The 13,098-nt window shown below is 31.7% G+C and overlaps 1 protein-coding gene across 1 annotated transcript in view; it reads right to left on the bottom strand.

Annotated features, from left to right (window-relative positions):
• Atf2 (activating transcription factor 2) overlaps positions 1 to 13,098 on the bottom strand; it is a 96,851-nt gene that overhangs the window by 36,818 nt on the left and 46,935 nt on the right. Inside the window, 3 exon segments of the mRNA XM_077802862.1 lie at positions 4,493 to 4,621; positions 4,756 to 4,874; positions 7,903 to 7,999. Coding sequence (XP_077658988.1) covers positions 4,493 to 4,621; positions 4,756 to 4,874; positions 7,903 to 7,999 — 345 coding nt within the window.

Genomic DNA, 13,098 nt, shown 5'->3' on the forward strand with positions numbered 1-13,098 from the left:
ATGTTCTCTAAGTTGGTCTATACACTGCCACTTACTGTGGAATTCTTACTAAGGTACATAGAAGAAGGAGCTTCATTTACTCAAGAAGTTTGAGAACCTGTAACATGTTCTCAAAGACTGGAAAGAGAGATAATAAACTAAAACAAACAAAATAATTTAGATTGTAACAAGTGTGAAGTGTAACAGAATCATAAATGCAACATAATAAATAGTGGAAGATCTAAGGGTTAAAGTAGAGCTGGATATTTTAGATAGAATAAGAGAAGGTAAGCTGTTTTGCCAAATGATATCTGAACTATACTGAAAGAGTAAGGAGGAAAGCATGCTAGGAAGAAGGAAGTAATATCACAAGTAATATCTCAAGGCAGGAAAAGCTTACAGTACTTGATGAACACAACAGAGGCAAGAGGTTGAGGATGAATGAATAGACAAGTTCAGATCAGAGAAGGCTTATGCTAAGGAGTGTCAATTATCATAAATACAATGGCAAAGTATTGAAGTATTTTTCAGCAGTGGAGCTGCTTTATTTATTTATTCATTTATTTATTTATTTATTTATTGGTGCTGGGTATTGAACCCAAGGCATCCAGCATGCTGAAGCAAATGCTCTACCACTGAGCTATATTTACAGCGCCAAAGTATTTTTTAAAATATTTTTTCATGTTGATGAACTTTTATTTTATTCATTTATTTATATGTGATGCTGAGGATTGAACCCAGTGCCTCACACATGCTAGGCAAGTGCTCCACCACTGAGCTACACCCCAGAACCAGCCCCAATGTATTGTTTTACAAATCCCAAAATACTATGGAAAATAAATTAGAGATGGAAGCAGGAAGTTCAGTAAGAAGTTAGCTAAGCGTAGTGGTGGAAGCATGAATTTGTAGTTCAGCAGTTTGGGAGATTGAGGCAGGAGGATCATGTGTTTGAGGCCAGCTGGGCAACACAGTGAGACCCCCATCTCCTGTGAGAGAAATAAAGGGGTTTGGAGAAGTAGCTCAGTGGTACAGTGCATTCTAGAGGTTCTGGGCTTGATTCCTAGCACTACACAAAAAAGAACGCAAATATTAATAATAAAAAATACTACAATGACTTGGCTTAAAGTGGTGACAATGAACACAGAAAGAAAAGGATAAGACTCAGGATATATTCTGGAAATATGTCTAATAAGATAGGTTGTTGGTTTCAATGTGAAAAAGAAGAAGGAATTAGGGATGGTCCCTAAATTGTTGGCTTGAGCAACTAGATAAGTGGAGAAAATTTACTGCAGAGAAAAATTGGCAAAAAGAATTAAGGGCTCTGATTTAGATATATTAAGATGCCTATCAGACATAAAAAAGGAAATGCCAAGTGGAGATGAATATGAATATGAAAATCTCAAGAGACCTCAGTTGATAAATCAGAAATAATTTTTTATACCTTGACATAACTATGCCCTTACCCAAGAGGAGCTAACATTAAGGAATTCGGGGAGAGCAAATACCCTTAAAAGATGATAAAGCAGCCATGTAATAGTGAAGGGACTGGAGTGATCTGCAGGAAAAATGATTTATCTTAAGGATTTAACAACATGTCTAATAATGTGATAATGTGGAAGCCACCTTATATCCTAAAAGAACAGGATAATTAAATAATCAAGATAATTATAAAATAAGGTACAACCATTAAAAATTGTGATTTTGAGAAATCCCTAATGACAAAGGAAAATGTTCATTAGTACTATGTATATAAAGTACAATGTAAGGCCAAGTGCAGGAACACATGCTGGTAATCCCAGTTACATGGGAGGCTGAGGTAATGAGACCACTAGTTCAAGGACTGTCTCAAAATAAAAAATTAAAAAGGCACTGCTCAGTGGCAGTGCCCTGGGTTCAATCCGCAGTACTGGGCAAGAGGGGAAAAAAAAAAAAGCAAGCTACCCTTCTATGCAACTATACCCTTACATATTTGTATGTATAAAATGTATGTATAAATAAAGGGAAAAAAACCTCAAAATATTAGTAATTATTATTCCAATTATGGGCTAAGAGGTGATTTTAGTTGCCTTCTTTGCTATTCTTTAAGTTCTTATGATGAGAATGTACTTTTATCATCAAAAAAAAGAAAATTTAAATAAAACAAAAAAGCAACCCTAAACTTTTACTCTAGGATAAAAAGTTACTTTTTCTGAAGTAATATGCTGCATAATGACATTATGTCAACAATAGGCTGCATAAGATAGAACTGAAAAAATGTATTACCCAGGAAACACATAGCTGAAAAAAAGATAAAAGGAAATTACAAGAGAAGAAAAAGAACCCCCCAAAAAAATTCACAGGGGAGGGTTTAAAAGAAGTGTTTGCAAATCTAAACAAGTTGCTTTAGAATTTTGAAAATGAGGACACCAACACCAAAAGGGTTTTCATTAATTTCTTTAATTGGAAAGAATATTCATGGTATAATGAAAACTACCCGAGCAAACCACCCTGGACATATTTCTGAAAAGAGTGACATATCCTCAGAAAGAGCTTAAGGCAGATCCTTCAAAAATGATTCCAGAAGGAGGCATTGCAATCATAGGTAACATGGCTCCATGTGTGAGTTACTGTCTCAAAGACCTTACAGAAGGACAAAATGTGGAAGTGGAAGACAGTGACATTGATGATTCTGATCCTACATACGCCTCAGCTAATGTGTGTATTGGTGTATTAGATCTTAAAAAAAAAAGTTAACAAGAAAAATAATTTTTAATAGAAAAAATATTATAGAATAAGGATATAAAAAGAATATTTTGGGGGCTGGGGATGTGGCTCAAGTGGTAGCGCGCTCGCCTGGCATGCGTGCGGCCCGGGTTCGATCCTCAGCACCACATACCAACAAAGATGTTGTGTCCGCCGAGAACTAAAAAAATATTAAAAAAATTCTCTCAAAAAAAAAAAAAAAAAGAATATTTTGGTACAGCTAATGCAGTGGGTTTGTGTTTTCAACTGTTCTTACAAAAAAGTTGAAAAGTTGAAAAAATAACAGGTTTATAAAGTAAAAAAGTTAATCAGTAAGTTAAAGTACTGTTACAGGAAGAATTTCAAAAATAAATTTAATATAACCTAAGTATACAGTGTTTATAACGTCTACAGTAGTGTATACTAATATTCTAAGCCTTCATTCACTCACCACTCACTGACTCACACAGAGCAATTTCCAGTTCTATAAACTCCATTCACAATAAGTGCTTTACACAATTGTTCCCTCTTTTTTAAAAGATTTATTTTTTATTTTTTAAATAGGTTTTATTTTTTTTAGATATACATGACAGTATAGTATATTTTGACATATTATACATACATGGAGTATAACTTCTTTTTTTTTTTTTTTAGTACCGGGGACTGAATTCAGGGACACTCAATAACTGAACCACATCTTTGGCCCTATTTTGTATTTTTATTTAGAGACAGGGTCTCACTGAGTTGCTGAGCACCTCGCTTTTGCTGAGGCTAGCTTTGAACTTGCAATCCTCCTGCCTCAGCCTCCCGAGCCACTAGGATTACAGGCATGTGCCACCATGCCCAGCAACAACTGTCCCATTGTTTTTTTTTTTTTTTTTTTTAATCTTTTGTAGTTTATTTTCAACTGTACCTTTTCTATGTTTAGACACACATATACTTACCATTGGGTTACAACTGCCTACACAGTATTCAGTATAGTAACATACTGTAAAGATTTATAGCTTAGAGGCAATAGGTTGTACCATATAGCCCAAATGTGTTAATATGCTATACTATCTAGTTTTATGTAAGTACACTCTAATGCCTGCACAATGATGAAATTGCCAATTGATGCATTTCTCAGAATGAATCTCTGTCATTAAATGATATATGACTATATTTCCTATTTCTATTTCCATCAATGTTATGGCTTTAGAATAACGTATCTAAAAATGACCACTGCCTCTTGCTACCCAATAAATATATGTTCATTTCATGTGCTTATAAATGAAAAAAGTGATCAATGCCACTCAACACATAACGGCCCAGATGGCCTTAGGTTAACAGGGGATTCAAGATAGTATCATCACCATCTTAGTTACTAATACCAAAGATCCACTGCTGAGAAGTAACCAGTTACTTTTTAAAATCTTAAATAGCCACTGTACAAATAAATTTTAGTTGTAAAAACTTTTAAATTAAGTTGTTATTATATCAAACTAGCTAAAAAAAAATGGTAAAACTCAGAAAAATGCAGTTAAATTTATAAATTTACACATTTTAAAATTATGCATTTCTATAAAATGATTGCTGTTCTATCCCATAATTTTTCAATGTAATAAAGATAATTATCTGTAAAGGTAGAATCTTTTTCCCCTGAAATGTTGAATATTCACAAATATAAAGTGACAATGAATTTTATATAGTTTAATACACTGACATTTTGTAGAGATTAAATAATTAAACTTTACTGGGAGCACCAATTTTTTCCACTTAACTTGTATTTCTACTACATAAATATATTCCTAACCTTTTCATCACTGGTAGTAGACTCTGGATGAGGTAAAGGACTATCCTGGTGAGTTGTTTCCACAATAGATGGTTCCTCAATTTTGCTTCTTATGATTGGTGTTGCAAGAGGGGACAAATCTAGAGGCATCTAATACAAACAACAAAGAAAATGTTATAAGTTCAAAAACTACATCAGTATGTCTAAATTAAGAAGCAGGAAATTTATACGATCATTACTTTTCCAATCAGAAGTATTCTTTAAGTTCACAGTTAACAACATACTTTTTTAATGTCATCTTCTGAAGCCTTCTTGAATTCATTCTCAAATGGACTTGCCAACTCATTAAACAAACCCACTTCTTCACAGTTTTTCAAGAATCTTGTTGGTGTTGGGGTCTGATCTGAAATAAATGTCAAGAAGTAATCATGCAGATTTAAATATCATGTTAAGACTTTCTAAAATATAGCTAGTAAATTAACAAATTAGCAGGACTGGTTCAATCAGTTGTTAATGCTCTCTTTGAAATCTCTTCCTTTAAAACAAATAAAATTTGGTTAAGTTTTTGTTGAACTTAAAAATATTTTCTCCAACTTCATGAACCATAAAAATATGAAAGAAATCCTTTTGATTCCATAGTCCTACTCCTCTCTGAGTGGAGTGGCAAAAACATACTCTACTCTAGAGATAAACTATTATCCTAGTGATTAGAATTTTTAAAATTTACATTAAAATTGTAATTGTTTAAATACATGCAATTTGGGAAAAAGTAGAGTAAAAGCATCTATTTTTGCTTTAACTTGACCCTTCTCCAGTTGTTTATAATTTAGTCTTAAAAACATTAAGATAAAATATAATCTTTAATATTTAATAGGTGGACCAAAATACTACAAGAAAGAAAGAAAGTTAAAATGAGAGCCCTAAAAACAAAAGACAGCCCTCTTCACTATTGTCAACTGAAGTTCATTTTCTATTTTAATGCATTTTATAAAACTGGTATGAGGAGTATGTTAGAGTCAAGTATCAAAAAAAAGTTCTAGCTTAATTTTTACAACTAACAATTACTTTCTCACAAATTGAAATATTTCCATTGTACTTCAGTACGTACTCATGTTAGGTACATTAACATGTTTATGTATTATTTATAGAATAAATACCAGTTAAGGCCCATGGTTAATGAAAAATAGCAGATTTATAAAATTTAACCATTTAATCTTATTATTTTCAAGGCTCTTTATTCATAGTAATTAGAATTGGTAGTGTATTTAAATTTCATTCACATTTTATATACTTTAGAGCATCGATTTTATAGGTTATACCAGGAATCTAGTCTAAACTAAATAAATGTTTAGACTACCAAGGTCAACTCCTGGTTTAAGAGAAAAGCCAAAAATATTTTTTGTGAAAGTAAAATTCTTGTACTTGTTAACTATTGTTTTCCCAAAGTGGGCATTACTATTTTATCTTTATCACCACAGGTATACCCACCAGAGTAATATTACATATAAATATATTTTAACACTAAAATGACCTACTTGTCACACACATTAGATATAATTTAAACCTGTCTCAGACACTATTAGTAATATCAGAATTACTTTAGGGACTCTACTATGTCATAATTTTACGTGTAATTAATCTTTAACCTATGTCCTACTCCAACATCCAAAAGACTTCCGAAATCATATTACAGTAAGGGATTTGCATACATGCATCAGCTTAAGTCCCTCATGATTGTATTAATAAGTCAAATATAACTTGGACTCTTCTGTTTACAGCCAAAAGATTTGTCTATCTAAGCTTATTAAAAGTTTCTTAATTTATATTAAAGGGATGGAAAAGTCTTAAAAATGCATAAGTATAAGTCACTTTTATTGATTATTAGAACCATCAGACTTGAGACAAGTCAAGATAGGCACGATCGTTTGTATATGGCTACCGATCAAATATATACCACACACATCATGCATTTTATTTATACAGTAATGTTAAACAATCATCTCAACATGTCAGTAAAAAAATGTTCAAGTGTTGTTTGTGCTATATTTTTACACTCTATGAAATGTGATCAGATAGGAAAATAATTTCTAGAAACCAATTTCAAAACATTTTATGAATTCAGAACTTACACAGAAAGAAAATGCTCTCAGGAAAACAAAAACCTTTATGTAGGGAGTAAACTTTCCAGGTTATTTTTCTTGCTTTTTTCTTTTTATTTTTTTAATTCTAGCTCTTAATATCTATAATATTCCAAAGAAAGGCTCTTCTCTTTTACTTATAGGACTGAAGATAAGTTGAAAGTTTCCTTAAAAAAACTTACCAACTTTTTGTTACCTCCAATTTCTTCATTACAAAAATTTAGATACTGAAAGTACAGGACGAGCCATCCAATATTGTCTTATTATCTACCCAAAGCATTGTATATGACAATTTAATCTCAATACTCAGTAATAATTTTAAAAATACTAATAGTATTCAGGTATAATTCCAAAATTGCAAACAGTATAGCCTAAGCTTCACAAGAGAAAAAAAAGAATCTTGAGTTAATTGAATATAATGCAAATCTGTCATTATGATATAGAAGGTCTAACATTTTTGTAAAGTTTAATATTAAAACTTGTTGTTTAGGCCCTCAGTGGCCCTAAGTTGCTGAGGCTGGCCTAAAACTTGCAATCCTCCTGCCTTAGCCTCCCAAGTCGCTGGGATTACAGGCATGTGCCACCGCACCAGGCTAAAACTTATTCTCATAATACATAATCAGAAAATATGCAAATGTACTCAAATTATACATAATATATGTGGGTACATATACATGAATGTGTGTGTATATACTTAAATACCAAAAAGGCAGCTAATACAACATGCAATAACAATAAACCAATGCATGAATTAGGTCTTTCTTCTTATTTGTAATGAAAAATAATCACCTGTTTGTTTAAGTAAAAATGTATGATCAACACACCAAAAACAGCACTGACTGAATTTAGGCTCCTTTATCAAGAATATTTTATTAATACAAATAAAAAGAATTAACAAAATCCTAATGAACAAGTCTCCTAATTGCTCTTTCTCCATCATATAGCCTTTTAAACTGAATTAGGACAGCTAAAAGAAACACTGACTAAATACCATATTAGTTCAATTATCAGTTAACTATAAACTTTGTAGATTGTATGAATATTCCCAGAATTTCAATTAACTTCCATAAAATTAACATTGAAATTTATATTTGAAAACTAGACAAAAAAAAGTGAAATGAATGGTCAGAAGAACACATGAAAATGTAATGGGTAAAATGCATGTTGCCAACATTTACTGTAAATGAAGTAATTGGAGTATCACCAGACTATAATATTTACAGAGAATACACAAAAATTGTGCACATTCCAGGTGAAATATGTATATAAGCTATTAAAAAAGCATATACTAACCAGCCACAATGACACTGTCATTACGTGCTGGACCAAATTTCAGTGTCATCTCATGTTTATGTTTATGGACAGCCAAATGATCCTCGTTGGTAAAACGCTGTGGCAGAAAGTTTTAAAATATAGTTAAGATTTTCAATTTGATCAAATAAGTAAAATGATAAGGAAATTCATTTCCACAACATGTAAAACCACCATTAACAGTGACATAGCAGTTTGTCAACTATAAAAGGATCTACTGTTAGTATAGACAAGCATACTATATTTCAAATAATCACAGAGAAAGTCATTACCCAATGAAGAGCAATACTAATATATTACTAAATCACATAATTTGAGAGCATTTAAAAATAAAATCTAAGGCAAAGAAACTTTACATAAATTTCATTTGGATACTAAAACCAGATCATTATTTTTTTTTGTTATATCAGTGTAGAAATATATACTCCATGGCACAATGACTTTTAAAGAAAATTCTATATTTATCTAGACTTAAGTTTACTTACCACTTTTTAAATGAGAAAATTTATTTAAAAATATTACTACTGAACAAATAAAAAATAAGTCATGATTTCTGTTACCACATAAAAAACAATGTCTTTGTTATAATCTAGTAAAGAAACAGCAACCAATACAATGATAAATCAGTTCATCTAAATAAAGTGTTTAGCTTACAGTAGCTAAAGTGATTTTTTAAACTATGGGGCTTATATTAAAAGTGAAGCAAAATTATTTAAAGGCTATCTATCACATTTTTCCCCTTCACTCAACCTGGATAAATCCTGCATATTAAATGTGACACTTATGAGTACATATAATAAATACATTGTTTAAATATTCTCTTTATGAAGATGCTCCTTATCAAGAAACATTTATAACTACCTCTTGTTATTTCAGAGCAATTATTTTTTTGCCCAATTCCTGGTTTGGAACATTAATTTAAAAATGTTAAGTTAATGGATCTAAACTCACTCTTTAGTCTATAACTTTATAAATAGGGATGTTAAAATTTTATATATAACTAACTTGGTTTTCCCAAATTACTAAAATGGATCTCCCCCTATTCAATTCACTATATCCTTTCATGTAACTAGTAACAGTAGCTTTAGGCTAACCCTAAAACAATATAAAACAATTAAATATTTTCCCCCACTATATATTTTATTCTAATTTTTTTCAAGCATGCCATGGAGTACCTATATCATCACTAGCCCTCAGCCTACAGATGTAAAAAGCCTTTATCTACGTCCATTATGCTCTGTGTAACACATTGGTTATAGCACCTATCATAATAGCATATATATTTTCATGTTCTTTTTAAGTAGGCCAAGCTCCTACTATCATCCTCCAAATATAACATGTAGTAGTATGCTAGTAGTATGCTTTAGCTATATTTTATCATTTAGTCTTTAGATTACTTCACACCAGGGGAAAATTAACTATTATTTTATGGTCCTCAGAACCTTCCTTTATTTCCATCAAAGGCAATCTGGTCAAAATTTAGTTATTAAGAAAAGACTGACAGATGGATAGATGTCCATTTTCTAACAAACACTTATAAAAGTAACTATAATATATGAAAAAATTTATTTTTGCAGAATCTATGTGAACTACTTTCTAGCCAAACTAAATGGTTTATTCTAAAAGTAAGTTTTTAAGAAAAATTTTTAATGATACTATAAAAGTGTTCAGATGCAACAATACTTCTGTCCCTTGCCTTATTTATTCATTAACTATTCAGACATTTACTGAGCATCATCTAGGGGCACTCAGACAATCTTAACTTTTCCCCACTTAGGAACTATCTTCCTTTTACTTTATCATTATAAGAATCCCTCCCAACTTTGGGGGAATAAGTATTGGTGGCACTTTTGACAAGACTGCTAAATAACAAAGCTCCTGGAGAATGAACATATCTGTAGTTTACTAACATTATTTTAATGCTTTTTATATTTTGTATAACAATTTTAAATGTATGTGTCTTATATTCTACACTAAAAGTATATTAAAGCAAGATTGATTTTATGTTCCAAAGAATGTCACAATGTGGTTTTTCCACTAAAGGAAATCATTAAATATTTGTGAATGAATTCATTTTAGTATAGGTTTCAGATTTTAAAACTGTAAAGTTGGTAAAATTAATAAGAATAACTTACAAATTTTTCTTCTAGGAATTTTATTCTATCTGTATTCTCTGCTTAGTTTTGACCACATATATTCAAATCAAAGATCAACTGGGGGGGGCTGGGGTTGTGGCTCAGTGGTAGAGCACTTGCTTTAGCATGTATAAGGAGGCACTGGGTTCGATCCTCAGTACCACATACAAAAAGAAACAAATAAAATACAGTTATTAAAAAAAAAAAAGTAACTGGGGCTAGGTATACAGCTCAGGAACTGGGATTGTAGTTCAGTGGTAGCGTTTGCCTACCATGCTCAAGGTCCTAAGTTTAATCCCCAGTACTTCAAAGAGAAAGAAAAGGGAGGGTAGAAGAGACACAGAAACTACCTATAAAGCAAATAACACTGTCTTCTTTACAAAACAAATATGAGAGCACTAAGCTTTATCCTAAGTGAAAAGGAGTGGTTGTAACAAATACTCAGGATCATATGAACTAACATTAAAAGAAGAAATCCAAGAAAGATGCATTTATAAACTCTCAGGGGATCCACAGATTGAATTTACCTAAATGTTGTTTATAAAGGGATTAGTGATCATACACTAATTTATATACACACACTTTCTGATGTGAAGGACAAAATATACTCAATTTGGCCCTTGATACAGGTGACTCTGACCCTGGCTATATCTTAAAACATTTAAAAGAAAATTAAAATCAGCATGAAGAAGCAATCTGGTCAAAATGTGTGTTGTGCATGTACACATACGTATTCTTTTTTCAACAAATACTTAAAAGTAACTATTACATGCTAAAATATGTGTGTGTGTGTGTGTGTGTGTGTGTGTGTGTGTATTTGCACCATCTATGTGAACTGCTTCAAAACTAAAGGGAAGATAAATTTTCTAGAAAAATTATAGTGATCTTACTAGCAATACCAACACTGAATTCATGTTAATTTTTTTCTTCTAGGCAATTCAAAGCACAGCCCCAATGCAAAATGCTATAGAAATTCACAAAAATACAAGTATTTTGTTAAGCAACAGAAGCTTGAAATCTATTACTCAATAAACAATGAGAAAAGCAGTGAAAAAAAAGTGTGTGTGTGTGTGTGTGTTTTCTGTTGCTGTTGTTGTTAGATTCCTGATAGGTAACCATTTCTCTTAGAAAGTTAAAAAGGAAGGATAACCTGACAGATGGGAGAAAGGTGAATCAGTTGTTTCCCATAATAAATTAATGTAAGCAACTAATGTAAACTCTGCTGAGAAATCTGTTTTTACAAGGCTCTACTACTCACCAGAATTAACTTCATAAAAAAATCAGTCATTCTATATTTATATATTCACTCACATCTACAATATACTGATTATTATTCCTATTTAACATATTAAATAGACACAAATAAGTTTTCTAGTTATCAAGCCAATAGCTCATTTTACTACCTCTTTCACTAGTTGAAGAACTTGAAAAGCAAGAAGTTATTGATTAAAAGAAGCCTGCCTTAACTGAGACTTTAGAGTAAATATAAAGCCTATCTATCTATCTATACTTTGTAAAACTGCTTATAATGTACATTTTACCAAAGAAACTATTTTCAATGAGAATATCACCAAGGCAAATACATTAGAAATAAAACAAAAGAGTACCAATATTAAATCAATTTTCACTAAATTTTTTCGGTCTCTTACGGCATTCCTTAGAACATTGCTTTTTTTTGTTTTTTTTTTTTAAGAGAGAGTGAGAGAGAGAGAGAGAGAGAGAGAGAGAGAGAGAGAATTTTTAATATTTATTTTTTAGTTCTCGGCGGACACAACATCTTTGTTGGTATGTGGTGCTGAGGATCGAACCCGGGCCGCACGCATGCCAGGCGAGCGCGCTACCGCTTGAGCCACATCCCCAGCCCTAGAACATTGCTTTAATACAACTGAAATTAACAGGAGTCTCATTGTGGAATACCTAACAGTTAATTAAGCATAATAAAAAAAGATTTAACAGCAAGAATCATCAGGTGAACTCTTTGTACCAATTTCTAAAGTCTTTCTCTTAGGTAATATTAGTAACAAAATACATTTTAAAGTGTAAAAAGTCATTTGAAATTTTCAACTTAACTAAGTCCATTAAGTGTGTTAAAGCTAAAATTAATATTGGTAATAATATTACTGCTTACTGATAAGAAAAATGATTTTCACTACCAACACCAAATTGGTGCCTGTAAAATTAATTCTTATTCACAACCTTCTCTCTCTCTCTCTTTACACACACACACACACACACACACACACACACACACACAGGAGATTGACCCTAGGGGTGCTCTACCACTGAACTACATCCCCAACCCTTTTTATTTTTAATTTTGAGACAGAATCTCATTAAGTTGCTTAGGGCTTTGCCAATTGCTTATGCTAAACTTGAACTTGTGATCCTCCTGGACTCAGCCTCCAGATCTAAGCCACTGGGATTATATGAGTAAGCCACCAAGCATGAACTAATTTTGTTTTGAATGAGAGGCAGAATTTAGGAAATGCTCCAAAATGTTAATGAAAGTTCTCTTTGAATTTCTTCTTTCTCTTTCTTTCTTTCTTTCTTTCTTTCTTTCTTTCTTTCTTTCTTTCTTTCTTTCTTTCTTTCTTTCTTTCTTTCTTTCTTTCTTTCTTTCTTTCTTTCTTTCTTTCTTTCTTTCTTTCTTTCTTTCTTTCTTTCTTTCTTTCTTTCTTTCTTTCTTTCTTTCTTTCTTTCTTTCTTTCTTTCTTTCTTTCTTTCTTTCTTTCTTTCTTTCTTTCTTTCTTTCTTTCTTTCTTTCTTTCTTTCTTTCTTTCTTTCTTTCTTTCTTTCTTTCTTTCTTTCTTTCTTTTTTTTTTTGCAGTACTGGGCACTGAACCCAGGGCCTTCTACATGCTAGGCAAGCACTCTACCACTGAGCTATATCCCTAGCCCTTGTTTCATTTTTTTTAAGACAGTATCTCACTGAGTTGCCCATGTTGGCCTCAAACCTTTATCCTTCTGCCTTAGCCTCCTGAGTAGCTGGGATTACAGGCGTGCTCCAATACTTGTGGTTTTGCTTTGAATTATTTTGTTGTTT

This window comes from Urocitellus parryii, chromosome 1, assembly GCF_045843805.1.
Source record: "Urocitellus parryii isolate mUroPar1 chromosome 1, mUroPar1.hap1, whole genome shotgun sequence".
NCBI lineage: Eukaryota > Metazoa > Chordata > Mammalia > Rodentia > Sciuridae > Urocitellus > Urocitellus parryii.